This window comes from Ochotona princeps, chromosome 11 (assembly GCF_030435755.1).
Source record: "Ochotona princeps isolate mOchPri1 chromosome 11, mOchPri1.hap1, whole genome shotgun sequence".
NCBI classification, from domain to species: domain Eukaryota; kingdom Metazoa; phylum Chordata; class Mammalia; order Lagomorpha; family Ochotonidae; genus Ochotona; species Ochotona princeps.
In genome coordinates, this window is record NC_080842.1 from 4,523,201 (window position 1) to 4,545,815 (window position 22,615).

Genomic DNA, 22,615 nt, shown 5'->3' on the forward strand with positions numbered 1-22,615 from the left:
CTAAGCAGGATTCCAATAAGCTGCCAGCATTGTGCAGGCAGCTTAACCCCCAAAGCTAATCTTTGAGTTGATCATTTCACAGGGCCTGCAAATGCGAAACAATCTAAGTGGCCCTTGGCAGGGGGGGGGGAAAAGGCTCCCCACCCCTCGCCCCCTGCTGAGACCTTCCCAGGGCCCCTCCCTAAGTGCTCTCATTAACATAGACTATGTGTTGAATGAAAGGGACTTGTAGGAATAACAAAAAACAGGCCTATGGACGCAGGAAATGCCAGGATTTAGGAAGCTGGGTTAGGAACCAGAGCCAAAGACCACACAGGCTTGCGTCATACGGTGCCGACACCGCCCCCCCCCCCCACGCCGGCTGGGCTGGGCTGCTGCGCTAGCCGCACAGCCGCCTGGAAGACTGCATTGGAGTTGCATAGAGCAGCTTATCAGACCTTCCCAGAAATCAGGAGAGAGCAAGTGAGAGAGATAACAGCGAAACTCCCAGACAGGCCTGTGTCTCCTCCGCTTTCACCTTGATCAACAACAATTTTGTTGGTTCTGTGTTCCACAAAAACAAATCAAAATGGAAAAAAAAAAAATGTTCCCCACTCAGCCCATCAGAACACTTGATTTTATGGCCTGATTTTTTTAAATCAGTAAATAAACGAAAGCCCATTAAGATCTTTAAAGTCAGGCCCGGTGTGGTAGCCTAGCAGCTAACGTCCTTGTCTTGAATGAGCCAGGATCACATATGGGTGCTGGTTCTAATCCCGGCAGCCCCACTTCCCATCCAGCTCCCTGCTTGTGGCCTGGGAGAGCAGTCGAGGACGGCCCAAAGCCTTGGGACCCTGCACTCGCGTGGGAGACCTGGAGCAGGCTCCTGGCTCCTGGCTTCGGATCAGCGCAGCTCCAACTATTGTGGCCACTTGGGGAGTGAGCCAGCAGATGGGATATCCCTCTCTCTGTAAATCTGTCATTTTAATAAAAATAAATAACTCTTTTTTAAAAAGTCTTTTAAGTTGTGGTTCATTGCCTTTCCATAAAATGATGTCGGTGTGTTTTTTTCCCCATTTCATAGATGAGCAAATGCAGGCCTCAGAGAACTCAGTGACTTAAATGGGCGACATGGAGACGAGGGACCCTGGTCCTGAGCTCTGTGGGCTGTGGGACAGTGAGCAGGCAGACACTTTTCTGTGGGGATGTGTGCACTGCACACAGGTATCTGGCTTGCGGTGAAACCAAATCACCAAAGACATCACCATTTGCAGGCCAAATATGTCTCTGTGTGGCTGCCACAGTTCTGATTCATCCCTTCTGGCAGAGGCACAGCTGGTCACAGTGAGCACGTGGGAGGAAAAAGGTCCTGGAGGGAAAATAGACCCAGGGAAGGGAGGCAGGCAGCAGGGCCCTGGAGGAGGAGGAGTGGAGGGGGGCAGCTGTGTGCCCTGAGAGCCGCTAGAGGTGGCTCGAGGGTACAGGGCAGTGCTGTCCTCCTGCGCCTGTGCCTTCTAAAAAGCTGATCCAACTCCCCAGACAGGCTGGGTCACTCCAAAACTAGGAGACTGTTTCCAGGCTTCCAGGGATGGGGCAGGGTCCCAAGGCTTTGGGCCGTCCTCCGCTGCTTTCCCAGGCCACAGCCAGGGAGCCGGATGGGAAGTGGAGCAGCCTGGGACTTGGCCTGCACCAAAGGTACTGCTTCTTGGCAAGCGCACGCTAACAGCGCCCAGCGTGGGGTGAGCTGGTGCTAATTCTGTCTGATTGCCCCAGTCGGGGCAGTGGGCAGCCATCACCTGGCCAAGGTGAATTTCTTACAGGAGGAAAACAGCAGGTGCCAACCCTATCCCCGGCAGGACCACAGCCCAGTGCTAGAGCCATCTAGATCGCACTTCTAGGTAGCACTAAAAAAAGTAACAAGAACTGAAACAAGGAAGGACTCAGAGGCCACTCCTTCCACTCCCTCGTTGCTTCCTCGCTACAGGCACACAGGAAGAGAGAAGGAGCATTTGGGAAGGAGAGAGGGGCAGCAGCGTGGGGTAGGACGTCAACTCTGCAATGCCAGAATCCCATAGCGGGGGACAGTTTCACTTCTGATCCAGCTCCCTACTAATGCAACTGAGAAAGTAGTGGACGATGGCCCAGCTGCTCGGGCCCCCGCGGCCACGTGGGAGACCCGGAACAAGCGCTTGGCTCCTGGCTTGGCTTAGCTCAGCTCCGTTTATTCCAGCCACTTGGAAAATAAGCCAACTGATAGAAGATTTCTCTCCTCTCTTTGAAATCTGCTTTTCAAATAATAAATAAATAACCCTGAAAAAGAAAAAGAAGATGCCAAACAGGACGACCCCAACGCGGACAGGAGAGTTCAGCCAGCCAGCTGTGGGGAGCCCAGCCTGGTTGTCACACTGCCTCCGCAGCTTCCCGGACAGTGGGGGGACAGTGGAGTGTCCTGTGCTGAAGTTTAGCCAAAGGCAATCATGACAAAGCTGTGTGACTCTGGGGGACCTCTCTTTCTCTCAGAGAGAAGGACTCTGGGGAGGGCTGGCTGGGCCACAGGCTGCCCGCTGTCCACCCAGACCCTTTCCTGAGGAATGCAGCTGGCTGTGGGGGTGGGAGGGGAGGGAGCCCACCCCTCCCTCCCTCCTGCCCTCTGCAATCACTATTTATTTATCTTTGGAAGTTCAAGGAACCAGAGCCTGCCACGGGGAGAGATTCTTGGAGCCAGGGAGGGAATGTGGCAAGGCCACTGGCCAGTGGCAGGCCCAGAGGGGTCTACAGCCAGCAGCAAGTGGGCGCCTTCAGACCCCCTGGGGGGCACCCTGGAGCTGGGAAGCAGGAGTCTCGCCTCCACCCTGCAGCTTCCCTGCCCCCCCCCCCAATCCAGGAAGTGGCAGAAAGGCGAGTGCTGGGCTGCACCTTGTCTTCCAGCGCTCCAAGCCCTGTTTTGTGCCCACGCCAGACAGCCTGCCCACAGCCACAGGCAATTGTCATTCCTGTACCAGGTGACGCGGGCAGGTCCTGCCCGAAACCCCACAAGTCTGCCCCTCTTTCTCACGCCAAAACTCACACTGTGGCAAGCTGGTTGGCCCCAGAGACCTGACCCCCAAAGTCAGCTTAGGAGAGTGGATTCTAGCTACAGTGGCCTCCCCACACCCTTCCTGGGCTGTCTTCCCACCCACAGTCCCGCAGATACACACATAGAGCATACACTATACCACACACATCACAGGCACACACACCGCACATGCATACCACACATGTGGCACATGCAAACATACACGTTATGCACACACAGTACATATGTCTACCACACACACCAGAGACATACACAGCACAGAAATCACAGACACACACAGGCAGCAACACTCACAACACAGGTATCATACACATGTATGCCACACAGACATGCCATGCCCTACAGATCGCTGACATGCATGTATACCGCACACAGACACACACATCACACACCCTACACACACCACACATCTACCACAATGCAGCACAGAAATCAGACACACACCAGACATACACACACACCTATTCCACATACATCACACGCATCACATACATCACACACACAAACCACAAACACACCCCATACGCCACTTGCAGGTCATAGCCCATACACCACGGCACGCCATATGTCTACACACATATCGCACAAAAGTACACACATCACACACTCATGCATACACCATCCCACACACGCGGAGGTCAAAAAGGTAGGAGGGCAGATGTAGTTGGATCTGCGGCGGCCTTTGACCTCTCCTGACTGGAGGGACAGACACCCCCTGCTGCGGAGGTCACCGCCCTCGCCGGTCCAGGTTCCAGCCTCCTCGGCCTCAGCTGGTGTCCTCCCGGCGGGCGCGGGGCTGAGACCTGGCCGACTCCTCGGCCGGCCGGCCGGCTCAGGGGCTAGGGCGAACCCCGGCGCCGCGGGCCAAGTTCAAGCCCAGACGCCAAGCTCTCGCGGCCTCGCCTGCCTGGTGTCCTGAAGGCCGGGGCGGCGCGGGGCGCAGGCGGGCGGAGCACGGGCGTGGGAGGCGACGGGGCCAGGCGCGCGGGTCAGAGGGGGCGCAACGCGGGCCCAGGGTCCCGGACGCGGGGGTACAGGATGGTGGGGGCGAGGAGCCTGGGCTCCGGGCGGCTAGGGGCCAGGGCACGTCGGGAGGCGCTAGGGCCCCGCGGCCGGGCGGGCGAGCGGAGGGCGGGCGGGGCCGGCGGCGGGAGCGGCGCCCGCCGCGCTGCCTCCATCCATGGCCCGGCGGCGGCGGCAGAAGCCGGGCGCGATCCGCTAGGTCCCAGCGCAGCGCTGCGGGAGCAGGCGACGGGCGGCCTCGGAGCCCCGCGCCGGGAGCCGGGCCGCGAGGCGGGGATCCGCCCGCGCCGCGCTGACAGCCGCGCCCGGCGTCCTCCCCGCCGGGGCGCTCTCCGGACATGCCCCCGGAGGGGCGCGGCGCCGGGGACCCCGGAGCTCGCCTCCGCGCCGGGCCCCCCGCCCCGCCCCCGGGCGCCCGGGGCCCCCGCTGAGCGTGCGTCTAGCACTCCCGGGTCCCTCCCGCCGGCGCGCAGCCGGTCCCCAGCGCAGTGCGTCCCCGCGGGGCGATGGGTTGATGGGCGCCGGGGGACGCAGGATGCGGGGGGCGCCCTTGAGCCTGCCGCTGCTGCCGCTGCTGCTCTTGCTGCTGGCGCCCGCGACTCGGGGCGCGCCTGGCTGTCCGGTCCCCATCCGCAGCTGTAAATGCTCGGGGGAAAGACCCAAGGCGCTGAGCGGCGGCGCCCCCAACCCGACGCGCAGGCGGGTGGTGTGCGGCGGCGGGGACCTCCCGGAGCCTCCGGAGCCCGGCCTTCTGCCCAACGGCACTGTGACCCTGTGAGTACCTCCCCTCGGGGCTCCTGGTTGAACGGAGGGCCAGGGCCGACCCCGGGCCCCGAGCGGGGACACTTCCGTGGGCGGGTGGATGGCATGATGAGGGACACTCCGGGAGCCGGGAGGGAAGCAGGTGCGCCCCGGAGGCGCCCGTTCACCTGCACAGGTGAGGGAGGATGCGCGCTAACGGGACGCCCGGGTTCCCTAAGTGTCTCGCTGGGCCTGAACTTTCCCGGGAGCGCTCAGCCAAGAGCGGCGCCCAAGAGGTAGGTTGCTGTAGTCTCTAGCCCCGCGGCTGTGTCCCGAACCGGACAGCACCGGACTGGACTAGGGAGCGGGGCCTCTCCCGGTTTTACCCAGCGCGCCCCATCCGGCTCTCGGGCGCGCACCAGCCCGCTGCTGGCCCTGTCTGCTCCGGGCCGGCGGACGGTGGGCGGGCTCGGAAAAAGTCTGTCCCTGGAATGCGGGCGCTGGTTATCTGCGGGAGGCCCGGCGCCCCGGCCCGCTGCCGCTATCGTCCCACCCCTAGCCCCCCTGGCTTGTGACTGGACTAACTTGGTCCACAGACTGCAAAGGAAAGAAACCGGTCTCCTTCCGCGATTCCCTTCGCAGCCCCGGGCCTTATTGAGCCCTGGCCGGGTTGGATGGGAGCGAGCGAGCGAGCGTGGCCACGCGCGACAGTCGGCCCGCACCGTCTCTGCCCTCGCTGCCCACGTGCCGGCAGCTCCACGCGCGGGCGCGCTGTGGAAGTGGAAGTTGTTCCCCCACCATCAGGAGACTGCTTCCTCTCCGGTCCCGGTGTAGCCGTCGCCCCCCCACACACCCCCTTCACCGCCCGTGCTCCTGACCCCTGTGGTCAGCGTTTCCCCACCGCCCCTTGCCCACAGTCGGGGCTGGCCCGGTGTCCTCTAATTGTGTCCAGAACAATACAGGAACGCCTCTGAATCGGGGGCGCTCTGAGGCTGCCTGCTTCCTGACAGGACGCCACCGGGCAGGCAGTGACGTGGGGCCTGCAGTTTTCCGCGCCTAGGGGTGTGCTGTGTGCGTCTGGCGGGGAGGGGGTGGGTGGGGTGGCGGCCGCGCGTCTACTCGCTGCCACTACCTCTCTCTACCGCAAGCCCAGGGCTATGGCAGTGGCTAGGAGGGGGGAGCATGCTGCTCATGCCAGGCCCTTCTCAGGGTCCGGCTGGTGTGGAAGGGTTCAGGCAAGCCTGGGCAGTCCCCAGCCTACTCAGTTCAGGAGAAGAAAAATGCTTGGTGCGTGCAAAAAGTTGGGCTGGGGTGCTGTGTGCATCCCAGCACACATGGGAAATGCAGAGCGTGTGTGTGTGTGTGTGTGTGTGTGTGTGTGTGTGTGTGTGTATGTGTGTGTGTGCTGGCTCCGTGGCTGGCCTCGACACACATGTGTGGGCGGCCGTCTCCATCTTTGCTGGCTTAGGGAATCCTGACATACCAAAAGAGAGAGGAGGGGTATCGTGAAAGGTGGCTCTGTCCTACACGTTAGAGTCGGTCCACGACTAACGCTTCCAGCCTTGGTTAATTCCCCCCAGGAGAACGTGGGGAAAGGCTCTCCCGGAGAATACTGGGGTGACACAGCGGCCACGGACGCGACTCCCACCTGCTCCTCTTCCCATTCCAGATCTTCCCCAGAGGAAAAGTCCCCCAACACACACACACACACACACACACACACACACTTCCAGGCCACCAACCCAGCTGGCTCAAGGGATCTTCCTGTGGCACAGCCCTCCCCCTGAACCTGCGTGAACACGGGCGCAGTGGGCCAGGGTGGACTCCGTGGTGTGCGTGTGTGGGATGGGGGGGACTCGGATGCCTCCTGCCCTGCAGCGTGGGGGTACAGCATGAGTTTTGAGCCTGCAGATCTTGTGGATGGGCAGCCTGCTCTGCTCCTACATGCCTTCTTCCTCTCCTTTGTTTCTGCACATGGAATACCCCCCCACACACACACACACATACTTTCGCCCTTTAGTGTGTGTCACCTGGACCAAACCCATAGGTCTTGAGGCCAGTGGTTGTGGCATTGTGCAGTAATCCTCCCTCTGCTATTGAAGATGCCTTTTTCCCAGCACCCTCCCCTGCCCCAGGCCTGTCTTTGGGCAGCCTGGCAGATACAGCGCCCTGGGGACTGTGGCCCCAGGTTAGGGCCATTTCTCCACCCGGGAGCTCAGAGGCCATGTGGTAGATACTCTTGGAAAAATCCCTGGCCCGCCTCCGCCCTGTCAGCTCAGCTTCTGCCTTCTGTTTTTGTGGATGCCATGCCCTCTTCTCCCCAACCCAACCAGGGACTTTCATTGCAGACTTCCAGGAAAGCAGAGGGTTTGCCTTCCTTCCTGGCCCCCAGCCTGCTCCACCCCTAGCCTGCAGCTGTGGACCCCAGCATCCCTGCACCCCTGCCATTGCCTCTCCAAGTGGGCAAGCAAGCCTCCCCTCCCCGCACTCCTCCCCAGGGTGTCAGCAAGGGGGCCTTCACCCAGGCCTGGGACAGCCATCCCTCCGCTGGGAGAGAGTTGGCTGTGAGGCTAAGGCCATGAAAAGATCCTTCCAGAAGGAAACCTTTAAGAACAGCTGAACAGCCCCTCCCTCCGAAGACCCTAGCAATGCCATAAATTCCTGGGCCCAGAGGGGTCTGGGAGATGAGTTGAATCCAGCACCACTTCTCCTCTGGGCAGTTGAGCAAACTGAGACCCAGAGAGGCAGCTGGGGGCCACCGTGGGCAGTCACGGGTGGGTGGCTCAGGTGAGGCTCTGCAGTTCACCTGACTGGACCTGAACCCCATGAGGCACACACAAAAAGCCGCTTAAAAAGAAGTAAAACCTGGTTGCTTCCTAGCAGGACCCAAGCCCTTTTGACCTGGGAACATTCCAGACTGAGTGAGGAGGGGGCAGGCCTGGGACAGGACACTCCCCCCTTCCCCCAGAGCCGGCACACCCTCTTCTGGCTGAGCCGCAGCCGGAGTCTTCCCGGGGGTGCCCCCCCCACTACATGCTTCTCCTGCGTGGGGTGGCTAGATGCTGGGGCCTGAGAGTAGGCAGGGGAGCAGGACCCAGTGAGGCGAGCTGGGGGTGCCGGGTGCCCCACTGCCAGCTGCAGAGGGGCGGGCCTCACCAGCTTTCCCACCCCCTCCCCTTCCACCACCCTTTTCTCCCCCATATGGTTCTCATAAGGTCTGGGCGAAGAGACAGCAGCCAGAGGAAGTGGCTGTGTACAGAGAGCTTTTGTGAGAGAGGAGGGGGAGGGGGCGGGAGGGACGAGAAAGGAGGAAAAAGAGCAGAGGGAGGAGGCGCCAAGATGGACGGATCGCCGAGGAGCTGGAAAGACCGACGGGGGAGTTGGCAAGGGGCAGGCCAGGCTGTCAGAGGCAGTACCCCCAAGTGGGCGCCCAGACCCTCAGACTGGAGTGAGAGACTCAGGAGAAAACCCTCCCCAACCTTCTAGTGGAGCTGGAACCCCCTTCCCACCCCTGGGGGTCCCAGGGACGCTGTCATCCCCTCCCTAGGGTCTTGGGGTCTCCGTTTTGGGGGACTCTCTTGTGCATAAAGCTCAGGCCCGGATCCCCTTGGGGAGAGTACTGGACAAAGCCTAGGGCCCCCTGGTGAGTCCTTGGGGCAGCAAAGAGATAGATGAGACAGATAAGGTCCCCCCAAGTTCCATGTCTTGAGCTAAGGCAGCTCCCAGGAGCTTGCACCCAGCCAGCCCATGTCCTGGGGAAAGTGCCACTGCAGGTCACGCTCTGGGATGGTCGAGGGAGTGCCAATCCCTGGTCCTGAGGTGGGTCTGAGAATTCCACCCCCTCCCCAAAGGTGCTGGTCCTGCTTAGGTAATTTGAACCTAACCATAAATTGACCCTTCAATTTGGGGTCATGTTTTTAAAAGGGAAAGAGTATTTCTAAGTTTATCCCACTTGGGAGTCATTGGGATAAGAATCCTTTCTTCCTTTCTTGCAGGGGGGTGGGATCCATGTTCCAGCCACTGCTGCTTACCGCGGCTGCATCCACACCCCGAAGCCCAGAGAGGCACAGAGCTGGTCAGCTGGGGCGGACACTCCGGGCCTCCTGGGGTGCAGCTGGAGCGTGCCCTGGGAAGGGGAGAGAGGGAGGGAAGGGGGGAGGGAGGGAAATGGCCCAGGGCTGATGGAACAGAAGGAAAATCCGGTGGTGACCGCTGCAAAGGGCTGCAGCGAGGGGCTGTTTATTTTCATTGCCCCAGCGCGGACCTGGCTCTGTTCTATCTAGGGCCTAGACACAGACAGGACGAGGCTGCCTCCTCCCCTTCCTCCCTGCTGGTGGGGGTGGGGGGGCATCCTTCCCAAACTCCAGAACATTCCTCAGCAGTTGGGGGAGGGGAAGGGCACAGCGCAGAGGCCCTTGCGAAGAGTACGAAGTTGGGCAGCCTCTTAAGGCTCCTCTCCCACCCCCGGCTCACCCAGCCCGTCTCCCTGCTCCACCAGAGAGATGGGGAGGAAGAGGAGTGTGTGTGTGTGTGTGTGTGTGTGTAAGATGGATGGGGCCAGGTGAGGGCACGAAAGAGTGTGCCGGAGTGGGGGAATGAGGAGGAGGAGGAGGAGGAGGAGAAGGAAGTAGCCCAGGGGCCAGACATCTCCCAGCTGGAAAGACCAAGTCCCTCTCTCCCTGTTCCGCTCCCCCCTGCCAGTGCGCCCTGGCCGCCTAAGAGGAGAAGGGAGAGTGGAATGCCAGGCCGACCACAGGGGTCCCTGTATCGCGTGCCGGGGAGAGCTGGGTCCCCCACCCCCACAGTGACCCCGCCCACGTTCCACCTGCCCCCCAACCTCCCCCTCAGGCCGCTGATGGAAAAACAGGCGCACGTGGCGGTGGGAGCCAGCGGGTGGGAGAGTGGGGCGGGAACCCCGCGCACAGCACGCCCTTTCCTCCACCTGAGTAGCTCAGGCACTGCGGAGTAAGTCAGCAGGAGGAGAGACGCCACGGCCCCGTGTCCGGGCCGGTGGGCGTTAGGTCCCGTGCGGGACCCAGCATACCTGGGTTGCAGTGCCTGGTTCACTCCGGCTTGCAGCTTCCCACTCAAACCTGCCCTGGGAGACAGGTCCGGCTTCTATTTCCTGCCTTCGACCTCTGCCCCCTACTGTCTGGGCATCTGAGGAGTGCACCCATGGACCTCTGCCTGTCGTTAAACATGAGATACACGGTGGACATGGTGTATTACAAGAGCTGGATTGGAAGACACAGCCAAGCGGGTTAACAGGTGCCGCACCCCCCCCCCCCACACACACACCCTCCCCAACGATTCAGGGTCTCTCTCCACACCGAGCAATCAGAAGCCGCGTCCCCGGCCAGAACTGAGCCACCACAGTACTGATCTCCCTGTACCCATCTCCATGCTCCCAGCCACAACAGCCCAACAGGCGCAGGTCTGCTCGGTGCTGGTGAGGCACCCAGCAGAGGAAAGGAGACCTGGTCAGGGGTCAGGAGTGCGGCGGGATTGTGCCTCCTCCCACGCTCAGATGCCCGCTGTGGCACAGCAGCAGCAGTCCAGAGGGCTATGCTGGGCAGCCCGTTAGCTGGGAGAGGCATGGGTGCTCCTTCGCAGGTGTGGGAAGAGAGGGCGGGCACAGACGGGGGAACTGGACATGGGTGAGAACTGCCCCCTGAACCCCGAGAGCCTCCGACTGGCTGGACTGTGAACTTGTCTGGGCTCCGTCCTTGCTCTCGTCCTGCCCGTAAGTGCTGGGCATAGCAGTCTCTGCAGGAAGGCAACAGCTGGGCGATGCCCTGAGGGGGCTGAAGGGCTGGGACAGGATCAGAGCGCAAAAGGGACGAGGGAGGGGCCAGCACGGTGACGCAACAGGCTCTTCCTCCCCCCCCTGCAAGCATGAGGAATCCATCTGGGCGCTGGTTCCAATCCAGGCTGCTCCACTTGCCTCCTGGTTCCCGCTTATGGCCTGGGAAAGCAGTGGAGGATGGCCCAAAGCCTTGGGACCCTGCACCCATGTGGGAGACTCGGAGGAAGCTTCTGACTTTGGATTTGTTCAATTCCAACTGTCACCGCCATTTGGGGAGTGAAGTAGTGGATGGAAGATCTTTCTGTCTCTCTTTTGTATAAATCTAACTTTCCAATAAAAATAAATAAATCTTTTTTAAAGGAACTAAAGAAGAGAGACTGGGGGTGGCTAATTCATACTTTGGTGTAAATGATTGATATAGACCCATCCTGTTTATGTATAAATAGGTATATATAGATTTATTTATTTGAAAGGTAGAGTGAGAGGCGTTTTGTTTTTTAAAAAGAAGATTTATTTTTTATTTGAAAGGCACATTTACAGAGTGGACAGAGGGAAAGATCTTCCATCTGCTGTTTCACTCCCCAAATGGCTGCGACAGTCGGAGCTGAGCTGATCCGAAGTTGGGAGCCAGAAGCTTCCTCCAGATCTCCCACATGAGTGCAGGGTCACAGGCGGTGGGCCGTCCTCTGCTACTTTCCCAGGTGCATTTAGCAGGGAGCTGGATGGGAACTGAAGCAGCCAGGACACGAACCAACGCCCATATGGGATGCTGGTGCTTGACGGTGGAGGATTAGCCTGTTGGGCCATGGTGCCAGCCCCAAGAGAGAGCTCTTCCTTTTTCCTGGCTCACTCCCCATATGGACACAGTGGCCAGAGCTGAGCTGGTCAAACCAGGAAGCTGGAACTCGGGGTCACCCATATGGGTACCAGGGCCCAAGTACTTAAGCCATCCTCTGCAGTTTTCCCAGGCCATAAGTGGGGAGCTGGATTAAACATGGAGCGGCTGGGACTAGAACCAACACCCATATGGGATGCTGATGCCGCAGGCATAAGCTTTGCCGACTATGCCACAATGCTGCTTGCTGTGCCCCTGCCCCCATTTATAGTTGGAAGGAAGTTGTTTTTGTCAGCAGTGCTTGGAGCTTTCAGCCACGCAGTGGAAGTGTTGGAGGGGCATTGCAGGATGGCTTCCACCCATCAGGTAGCGCTGTGCACACATAGACACCAGGACCCCACCTTGCCAAATGTGCACCCTTTACCTCTACAGAAACATGCAGACACTGCATGCGCTTTAAAATAGATCATGCATTTGAAAGGCTGAATAAGAGCGATCTTCCATCCACTGGTTTGCTCCCCAAATGCTTGCAGTAGCCAGGGGTAGGCCAGGCTGAAGCCAGGAGCCAGGAAGTTCATCTGCGTTTCCCCAGATGGATAGCAGGGGCCCAAGCACATGGGCCATCTTCTGCTGCTTTCCCAGGGATATTAACAGGGACTTGACTCAGAAGTGGAACAGCCGGAACTTGAACCAATGCCCATATGGGACGCTGGCACCACAGGCAGCAGCTTAACCCACCATGCCACAATGCTGGCCCCTGCATATCAGTTCCGCTTGCGGTGTTGAGGTGTTCCACAGGCCTGGCACACTGTGGGCATTGAGGTGGGTTTCATGGATGAATGGATGCTGCCAGGTGTGGTGATCATAGCAGGCTCTACTGCTTGTGCACCTAGCGGGGGGGCTGTCACTCCCAGATCCCTGCTGAGGCACGCTGAGCACTCCATCAGACACCTGCCTCCCTCTTCCTTGGACTTTTGCCTCCAGATTAGATGTCAAAGCAACAGAGGCTCTCTCAAGTCGGGGAACATGGGGACATCCACACCCCAGTTTCTTCTCATCGCTCCTCTCCCTCGCTCTGCAAGGTGGCTGCCAGTTAGAAAAGGGAGACACGGAGACTTCGCTTGCTTCCCATGTGACCTTGGCTGGCCTCCAACTCTGCCTGTGCAGCCCAGCATCCAGACTGGGTTCAGGGGCAGTGGGCTGTGGCAGGACGTGACCCGCCCTGTGCAGCTGGGGGCTGGAAGTTCTCCCACTCCCACCCCGTGCCCCGTGTCTTTCTCGACTCCTACGGAAGGAGGATTTCACGAGGTGCATGGAAACAGTGCATTCTTTTCTAACTCGGATTTTCCACCATCACTTTGAAATCCTATTACCAGTTGAGGCTGACCAAACAGACTCCCAGCGGGGGGGAAAGGGTGAGGCTGGGAGGCCAGGAGCGGGCAAGCCATTTGTGAGCAGACACGGAGAGCAGGCATTCTCACCTCCGGAGCTGGGGTCCATCCACCCTCTACCTAAGGCAGGTGTTTGCTGGAGCCCCAGGGACCATATCCTTGGTCCTCACAGCTGGCCCAAAGCACGGCACTTGGTAGCTGCGCCATTAAGCATCAGTGTGATTCTGCTTCTGCAGCTTATATATTTTTATATATATTTTAAAGTTTTATTTATTTTTGTTTGAAAGGCAGAGTTACACAGAAAGAGAGAGAGAGAAGGAGAGAGGTATTCCATCCACTGGTTCACTCCCCAAATGGTCGCAAATGCTAGAAATGGGCTGGTTGGAAGCTAGCAGCCAGGAGATTCTTCTGGGTCTCCCACGAGGGTGCAGAGTCCCAAGGCTTTGGGCCGTCCTCCACTGCCTTCATAGGCCACAAGTAGGGAGCTAAATCTAAATGTAGCAGCTGGGACTCAAGCTGGCACCCATATGGCATGCCAATGCAGCAGGCAGAGGCTTAGCGTACTGTGCCACGGCACTGCTCCTCCCTCCCTTTTTAAAAGCTACTCATTTCATTTTTTAAAAAAGATTTATTTATTTTTATTGGAAAGTCAGATATACAGAAAGAAGGAAAGACACAGAGGAAGATCTTTCGTCCGACGGTTCACTCCCCAAGTGACCGCAACAGATGGAGCTGAACCAATCCAAAGACAGGAGCCAGGAGCTTCTTCAGGTCTCCCACGCGGGTGCAGGGTCCCAAGGCTTTGGGCCATCCTCGAGTGCCCTCCCAGGCCACAAGCAGGGAGCTGGCTGGGAAGCAGGGCCGCCGGGATACGAACCGCGTACAAGTCGAGGACTTTCACCAATATTCTATCGTGCCAGGCCCAAAGCTACTCATTTGAAAAGCAGAGACACAAAGAGGTAGCTAAAACCCATATCTGGTGGTTCACTTGCCAAGGGCTCAGAAACAGCTGTGGGTGGGCCTGGTGTGGCAGCCTAGTGGCTAAAGTCCTCACCTTGCATCTGCCAGCATCCCACATGGCACCATTCTAATCCTGGCTTCTCTACTTCCCATCCAGCTCTCTGCTTGTCGCCTAGGAAAGCAGCAGAGGACAACCCAAAGCCTTGGGACCCTCCAACCGTGTGTGAGACCCTAGCCCCTTGCTTCAGATTGGCTCAGCTTCGGCTATTGTAGCTGCTTGGGGAGTGAACTAGCTCATAGAAGATCTTCCTGTGTCTCTCCTTCTCTCTGTAATTCAGACTTCCTGATAAAAATTTAAACATCTTAAAAAAAGAAGAAGAAAGAAGGGAACAGCCCTGGGTTGGGGGGCCAGAGCCGAGATCTCAACCCAGGTGGTCCCTGTGAGTGGCAAGGACACAGTCCCTTGGGAGTTGGCTTGTGGAACAGTGCCAGGAATCTAACCCAAACCAGTACACTGTTAGGCTAAACACCTACCCTGCATTTGCGTTCTAAAAATGACCGTGATGGTTCGAATGTCCCCGTGGCCCTGGGTGCCGAGTCTGTGAATGGGCTGGGTGATCAGTCTCACCTGAGTGGCTCTGGGTGGGCTGGAAGCCCCGAGTTCTTGGGTATCAACTATCAGATCACCCCTTCCACTCGCTGAGACGCCACGGAGCTGCCAGCAGCAAGTGCAGCAGCTGGGAGTCCCAGGCATCCCCAGCCCAGACCTGGGTTTTGTCAGGGTTTTGTTTTTTTGGGGGGAGGGAGGGTGGGATAGGGGGTGAGGTGAATCCTGTGTGTGTGACCTGCCCTGCAGTGTGTATGTGACAATTGTGGAGTTGAGGCGTGTGCTGGCTCGGTGCCCTGCAGGGCAGTGCCCACAGGCACTCCTGCGGGGCCATCTTTGATGTCGGGCTGTGTCTGACAAGTTCCTGTGGCTACCCAGAGGCCACAGGGCCTCGCCATGGAAGCCAGCTGCTCGCTTGCTCGCTCACTGTTTGGCCTCCAACCCCCTTAGTGGTGACTCCACTGGCCTCTCTTCCCCCAAGAGGGCCCCAAATGGGAGGGGGAGAGAGAAGGAGGGATACAGGAAAGGACGCTGCGTGCCTCTTCTGTGGCCAAACTCCAGAAAGCAAGGGGCTCCAGGGACTAGCCCATCTCTTCCTGTGGGGAGAATTGAGGGTATGGGTGGGGGAGCAGGAGCTGGAGAGGGGAGGAGGCTTCCAGGCCAGGCTGAGAGGTGCGGGATGAGGATGCCTGTGGAGGAGCCCCACCCCAGATCGCGGTCATGGTCACATTGTGGGGCAGGGTGGGGAGGGAGGACCAGAGAATGGGAACGGTGTGGCACTGAAGGGGGTCCATGCTGCCTAGAAGGGCAGGCCTGGGTTCCCCAGGTACGCTTGTCCCAGGAGACAGTCTTGAGGACTGTGTTCAACTTCCTGTAGGATAAAGTGTGTGCAGCAGCCTGCCTGTGTGCGTGCGTGCGCATATTTACATCTATGCCGGCAGTAGCCTCGTTCCTACTGTTCCCCACCTTCCCCTGCAAAGGCCAGAGCCAGCGTGAGCCCTGGGCCTGGCCGAGACATCCAAGGAGGACATCACAGTGCTTGGGTCCAGTTCCCCGCTCCACTCCCTACTCCAGCATCCTGCAAATGCGCACCCTGAGGACCACCCGAGGTGGCTCAGGTGCTTGGTCTCTCCACCCACAGGGGAAATCTGGATTTTTGTTCTCAGCTCCTGGCTTCCGCCCAGTCCAGCCCAGGCGAGGCCTGGTTATGGCGGGCATTTAACAAGTGATTCACGAGATGGGAGCTCTGTCATGCTGCATCTCAACTAAATTAAAGTGTACAGAAGCGCACGCACATACACACACACACACACACACACACACACACTCTAATAGAAAACAATGGGGGGCTGGCCTTGTGGCACAGCGGGCTAATCAGCCGTTGCCTGTGACACCAACATACTGTATTAGAGTACCAGTTGAAGTCCAGGCTGATCCAGCTTCCTGTAATTGTACCTGGGAAAGCAGCAGATGACAGCCCAAGGCTCTGGGTTCCTTTGGGAAACGGACCCACAGATGGAAGGTGTCTATGTGTGTTTCTGGTCTGTAAAACAAACCCATGTACTTCCTTTTTTTAAAAAAAAATATTTTTATGGGCCCGGCAGCATGGCCTAGCAACTAAAGTCCTTGCCTTGAACATGCCGGGATCCCATATGAGCGCCGGTTCTAATCCCGGCAGCTCCACTTTCCATCCAGCTCCCTGCTTGTGGCCTGGGAAAGCAGTTGAGGACGGCCCAAAGCCTTGGGACCCTGCACCCATGTGGGAGACCTGAAAGAGGTTCCTGGATCCTGGCTTCTGATTGGCGCAGCACCGGCCTTTGCGGCTCACTTGGGGAGTGAATCATCGGACAGAAGATCTTTCTGTCTCTCCTCCTCTCTGTATATCTGACTTTCCAATAAAAATAAATAAATCTTACAAAAAAATTCTTTTTTATTTTATTTGGAAGGCAGAGACACAGAGAGAGGTTTTCTGTGTACCAGTTCACTCCCCAGTGCCCATGACAGCCAGGCTGGGCCAGGCCAGGAGCTCCATACTGGTTGACAGGGACTAAAGGCTGGACTGTCCTCTGCAGCTGTCCTTCTTCAGTCCTCTGGATCAGAGGCAGAGCAGTGGGCACAGGAGCCTGGCACCGTCAAGTAGGATACGAAGGTCGCAGGCAGGGACTTGAACACTTAGACTTGTCCTGTGCGCTTTGCCCCTGCGCCCCAGAGGCGTCTGCGAGAGCAAAGCTGACGTCACTGGTGCCCTGGTCTAGCTCTACAGTCAGTCTCCTTCAGTTACCCTAGATTGCAAAGGATGAAAGAAAGCCCAGTTGTAGGTGCTCGGTCTATGCCTGGAGAGAGGCCTGGGGAATCTGGGCGTGTTCCCTGCAGCACCAAGAAGGCTCAGTTCCAGATGGGACAGGCTGGAAGCAGTGCCTGGCCGGCCGGAAGTGGGGGGCTGCTGCTGACCCCGACCCCCGCCCTGGCCCATCCTCCGGCCGGAAGTGGGGGGCTGCTGCTGACCCCGACCCCCGCCCTGGCCCATCCTCCGGCCGGAAGTGGGGGGCTGCTGCTGACCCCGACCCCCGCCCTGGCCCATCCTCCGAGCACACAGAGACCACTTCAGAGAGGTGGAGAGGGAGGGGAGCAGGAGGGCTGGGCTCAGCGAAGAGAGGGCTGACAGTGCTGGGACAGGGCTGAGCCAGCTGCGGGGTGAGAGGCCCCTCGGGCACCTGCCTGGACTGGGGAAGGGGGCTGAGTTCCCATCCTTTGCCCTACTCACCCCCCACCTACTCGAGTTTGCAGTGTTACTTATCCAAACTGCCATGTGTTGAGTGTAAAAATACATGTTGTATACAAGAATAAAGAGGGGACATCTCAGTAACTAATTTTTATCTTGGAGTGAAAGTGTGTTGGGTACACTGGGTTACATAAAATGTGTCAGCAAAATCAGTTCCTGGGCCAGAAGTTATCAGCAAAGGATACTTTTTGTGGAATTTTAAAAAAAAGATTTATTTATTTTTATTGCAAAGTCAGATATATAGAGAAAGGAGGAGAGACACAGGGGAAGATCTTCCATCTGATGATTCACTCCCCAAGTGAGCACAATGGCCGGTGCTGAGCCAATCCGAAGCCAGGAGCCAGGAACCTCCTCCAGGTCTCCCACGCTGGTACAGGGTCCCAAGGCTTTGGGCCGTCCTGGACTGCCTTCCCAGACCACAGGAAGCAGGGAGCTGGATGGGAAGTGGAGCTGCTAGGAATCAAACTGGCACCCATATGGGATCCCAGCACGTTCAAGGCAAGGACTTCAGCCACTAGGCCACAGCGCAGGGCCTTGGTTTTTTTTTTTTTTTAAATGATCATTAAATTGACACAGTAGGCTGAGTCCCCTCCACTTGGGATGCTGGGATTTGATGTCGGAGCTCCGCTTCAAGTCCTAGCTACCTGATTTCCCATCCAGCTCCCTGCTGATGCTCCTGGGAACGGCAGCAGAGGATGGCCCAAGTGCTTGGATGGAGTTCTGTTTTGTTTGTTTGTTCGTTTGTTTTCCTGGATAGAGTTCTAGCCTCCTGATGTCACTGTGGCCCAGGCCTGGCCATCGCAGCCATTTGGGGAGTGAACCAGTAGATGGAAGAGCTTTCTTTCATTCTGCCTTTCAAATAAATAAAAATGTCTTTAAAAAAGATTCCAGGCCTGGCGCGATAGTGTGGCGGTTAAAGTTCTTGCCTTGAAAGCACCAGCATCCCATATGAGCGCCGGTTCATATCCCGGCAGCCCCGCTTCCCATCCAGCTCCCTGCTTGTGGCCTGGGAAAGTAGTCAAGGACGGCTCAAAGCCTTGGGACCCTGCACCCATGTGGGAGACCCTGAAAAAGCTCCTGGTTCCTGGCTTCAGATTGGCTCAGCTCCAGCCATTGCCGCCACTTAGGGTGTGAATCATCGGACAGAAGATCTTCCTCTCTGTCTCTCCTCCTTTCTGTAAGTCTGACTTTCCAATAAAAATAAAAATTTTTAAAAATCCTATGCTTTTTAGTTTTCACGAGTTTTTCAATATTTTTTGAAAGACCTGTCTACAAAGACACCAGACCCCTAAGCTTTTGTTTTGTTATTTTAAAGTTGTTGTTGTATTTTTTTTCCCTAAATTTAAAAAAAAAGATGTGTTTATGGGCCCTGGGCAGTAGCCTAGCACTAAAGTCCTCACCTTGCATGCGCCAGGATCACATATGGTCACCGGTTCTAATCCTGTCAGCCTTGCTTCCCATCCGGCTCCCTGCTTGTGGCCTGGGAAAGCAGTTGAGGACGGCCCAAAGCCTTGGGACCCTGCACCCGTATGGGAGACCCAGAAGAGGCTTGGGGCTCCTGGCTTTGGATTGATTCAGCTCCAGCTGTTGCAGCCACTTGGGGAATGAATCAGCAGACAGAAGATCTTCCTCTCTGTATTTCTGACTTCCCAGTAAAAATGCATTTTAAAAGATTTATTTATTGGGAAGGCAGATTTACAGGGAGGAGGACAGGCAAAGAGAAAGATCTTCCATCCACTGCTTCACTCCCCAAATGCCCACACCACCAGAGCTGAGCTGAGCTACAGCCAGGAGCCTGGAATTCCATCTGGGTCTGCCAAGTAAGTGTCAGGAGTCCACACTTTCGCCATCCTCCTGCTTTCCCAGGAGCATCAGCAGGCAGCCAGTTCACAAGTGGAGGAGCCAGGACTGCATACTGACGCCAGCACTGCAGGAAGAGCTGGAGGAAGAGCTGGCCAGCCACCATGCTGACCCCTGTGTACTTCTTGAATTACGAAGATAACAGTGTACACCTTAGCAATTCTCTTGGCCTGATCCTATCCCTTCCCACTCCCTTCTTCCGGGCCAGCCCCCAGGTCTGTTCCTCTGGCCTTCTAAGTCTGACCTCCACTACTTAGAGCCAAGGATGGCCTGGGGTTTAGCCAGGGCACAGCGGACAAGCTCATTAAAGCACTTTCATTGACAATGAATTGGAAGGACCAGCCCTTTGACTGGTCCAGACCGCCCCCTCCCAGTAGGGGGTCTTGGCAGAGAAAGGCTGGGTGGGTGGGAGGAGAGGAGTCATCCTCCATCCTCCTCCCTTTAAATCATACGGGATCAGCGAGGGCAGGGGGGAAGAGGGGCACAGGCCAAGGCTGCAGCGGGGTCTGAGTTGGGGAGCATAGCGGCCACCGTTGAGCCATTGGGCGCTAAGACCCGCTTGAGTCGGGGGCAGGGGGTGGGATGGGCATCCTCAGACTCCAAGGGCAGTATCTCTACCCTGCCTGCACACACAGCTCTCCCAGGTGGGGGAGACACAGAGCAGGTGCGACGCTGATGGGTGGCTCAGCTTGCGCGCCTGGGCCTGGAGTCAGGGGCTGGCGGGGTGGGGTGCTGCGGCTGCCCTAGAGACCCAGCGCCTCCTCTCCTCTCTTGCTCTCCCTTCAGGCTCCTGAGCAACAACAAGATCACCGGGCTCCGCAACGGCTCCTTCTTGGGACTGGCCCTGCTGGAGAAGCTGTAAGTGCTGGGGCTAGGTGGAGCTGGAGTGGCACAGGGGCTGGAGGGCAGGTGATGAAGGACGAGGAGAAGGATGGCTGGCTGCTGAGCAGGGTGGAGTCTCAGGCACAGACACCTGTCCTGGGGTTGCCCCCCCAGGGGGCGGAGGAGCTGACCTGGGGGTGGGAGAGAGGAGTTTTGTGGGGCGGGTTAGAGGAGGAGCTGGGCTGGACTGGGTGGGGCTTGGGCTGGGAAGCTCATTAACGCTCTCTAATGAGCAATTAACTGGGAGGGCTGGGCCCTGGAGCAGTTGTCCGCTCCCAGCTTGGGGCCCAACAGGAAAAAGGCCAAAGGCAAAACAAATCAACAAAGTCCTGGGGAGGTGGGAGGGAGGAGGAGGGGGTAGAGTTCTGGGCTGAGGGTGGCAGGGCAGCTCACTCACTGGCCTTCCCCATCCACCCTGCTTTAGGGGTGCAGTAGCAGCGCCGCACCCTGCCCCATAGATGCCCTTGGGCCCAAGCAGGCCAGCCCCTGATCTGAGGCTCTAAGGCCCCCTACCCCCCCAACTAGGAACCCCCTTCCCCAGAGTCGGGAACCGCGAGGAGACGTGTGTGCTTGGGGCCATCTTGTAGGAAGCAGTCAGCTGCGAGGAGCTGGCAGTCATGGTAAATTGTTTGGACGTCTCTGTGGCTCAGGAATGTTCCAGAAGGTTTGAGAAGGGAGAGGCTGAATGAGCCTGACTTGGGCCATAAGGGCAGATCCCTCAAACCAGCTGGGTGAGCGGCCTGAACCCAGCTGGCACACACTGGGAACTGTGTCCTGCACAACAGCCTGGTCCCAGCACAGGCAAGTCCCCTCCGCCCATTGGCTGGGACAAGCCTGGTAGATGCGCTTTCTCCGTTTCCTGCAGCAAGGCCCTTAGTCCTCTCTGGTACCATCCCCATCCCCACCTCTCAAGGCTTTGCATGCACCTGCTCTCAGAGAGCCCAGCAGCAGAGAGCCCAGGGAGACCAGGCTGGGTGGGGGTGCTACTGGGAAATGGAGCTCCCTGGCCCCACCAACCGCAGCTGGCTGCCAGAAGAGAACTTGGGGTTCTGGCTGGGAGAGGTGGCAGGGAAGGGTCCAGCTCCAGGCAGAAGGGTGAAGCGGATTCTGCCAAGCTGCGAGGGGCGGGCAGGAGGGGTGCCGTGTGCACCCAGCTCCCAGCTCCCAGCCCCAGTCTGTCTGGCCATGTGTGCTGCAGCTTGCCATGAAGGAAGGGCTGTGTCACCAAATACGGCTTGAGTGTGCCTGGGGGACCGCATTTGTTCTGGAGGAGACCCCCAGGCTTGGCCTCATGGAGACCAGGTGGGCCTTCCAGGGCCTGTTGGAGAGGCCAACCCCAGGCCCTCAAGGACTGGCTGCACCATTCTACCTCACCCCCTCTCGCTCGGCCTCTGCTCCCTTCGATCTCATGCAGGAGCCTGGGAAGCCATCAGAAACCCAGGAGAAGCGTCAGAGAGCAGTGAGGGGTGGCGTCCGACCCGGCGCTGAGTCATGCTCCTGGCACAAAATAAAGAAAGCCAGGACAGAATTCTCAGCCCTTGGTGGCGGTGGGGTGGGGGCAGGTGTGATGTCATCGTTTAGGATACACCACATTGCAGTGCCTGGGTAGGAATCCCAGCTCCGTATCCAATTCCAGCTTTCTGCTTCCTGAGACTCTGGGAGGCGGCAGGTGCCTGTTGAAGACGTTGAGATCCTGTCACTCCCATGGCAGGCCTAGCTTGAGTTCTAGGTTCCTGGAGTCATGGTCATGCAGCTTGATCCAGCCTCAGCTGCAGGTGTTTGGTCTCTCTCTCTCTCTGCCTTTCAGAACGAAACTCTCAACATTGAACCCGAACCCTTGCTCTTCCCAGTCAGCCTGTGCATTTTTTTCACAGGCACAGTACAACCCCCCTTGTGCTGGGCTCAGATCTCGGCCTTGGCAGTGAACTCAGAGAAGCTAGTGTCTGCCCTCGGGGTGGGTCACCTACTGATAAGACCAGTGTCCTGTGCTGGAGGCATTAGTGCTGGGAGGACAAGGAGCAGGCCCGGTGGGGGTGACTGGGCTGTGGACGTGGGATGGAGAAGGAGGGAGCTTCTGGAAGGGCTCCAGGGGTGCAGGGAACACAGCGAGAGTTTGGGGGGAGGAGGCAGGCTGGGCAAGGAAGGGCTGAGCGGTGGGAATGAGGCCAAGAGTACACAGGGCACCAGGGGTAGGACCCCAGTCTCTTCACTCTAAAACGGGGAGATGGAAGGGGGGTGAGCTGTGCATCTTCATTTAAAATTCCACCCTCTTCGGGGTGCTGGGTGAGAAGGAAAACAAGGGGGCCTCGGATGGGGTGGGGCTCTCCAGGGAAGGCGCAGTGCTGTGGCCAGCAGCCAGGGCCAGCCGGCCGGCGTCTCTGTGCTGAAGTTTTATACGCCTTTTGAAAGAAACGGAGTGTAAAGCAGCTGTGGGGCCTGGAGGCCAGAGGGACCCCACCTGAGATCTTAAGGGGAGCCTGTGGTTCCTGAGTGGCTATGTTAGGGGGACAGATGAGAAAACCCCAGGCAGGTCTGGACTGCGAGAAGCTCTTGCCCAGGGATCTACCCTGAGCACAGCATGTCACGGCCGGAGTGTGGCCCAAGGTATGAACCGGGTGAGAGACTCTGAAAGAGTCCCCCGCCACATGCATCTGCCATTCTTCCTCCAGGTGC

General features: G+C 58.1%; 1 protein-coding gene across 1 annotated transcript in view; it reads left to right on the forward strand.

Annotated features, from left to right (window-relative positions):
* The first annotated feature begins 4,256 nt into the window (after window positions 1-4,256).
* The window catches only part of ADGRA2 (adhesion G protein-coupled receptor A2), a 32,370-nt gene continuing 14,011 nt past the window's right edge, over window positions 4,257-22,615 (forward strand). Inside the window, exons 1-2 of the mRNA XM_004598503.2 lie at window positions 4,257-4,852; window positions 19,847-19,918. Coding sequence (XP_004598560.2) covers window positions 4,593-4,852; window positions 19,847-19,918 — 332 coding nt within the window. The 5' untranslated portion in view covers window positions 4,257-4,592. The remainder of the gene's footprint in view (window positions 4,853-19,846; window positions 19,919-22,615) is intronic.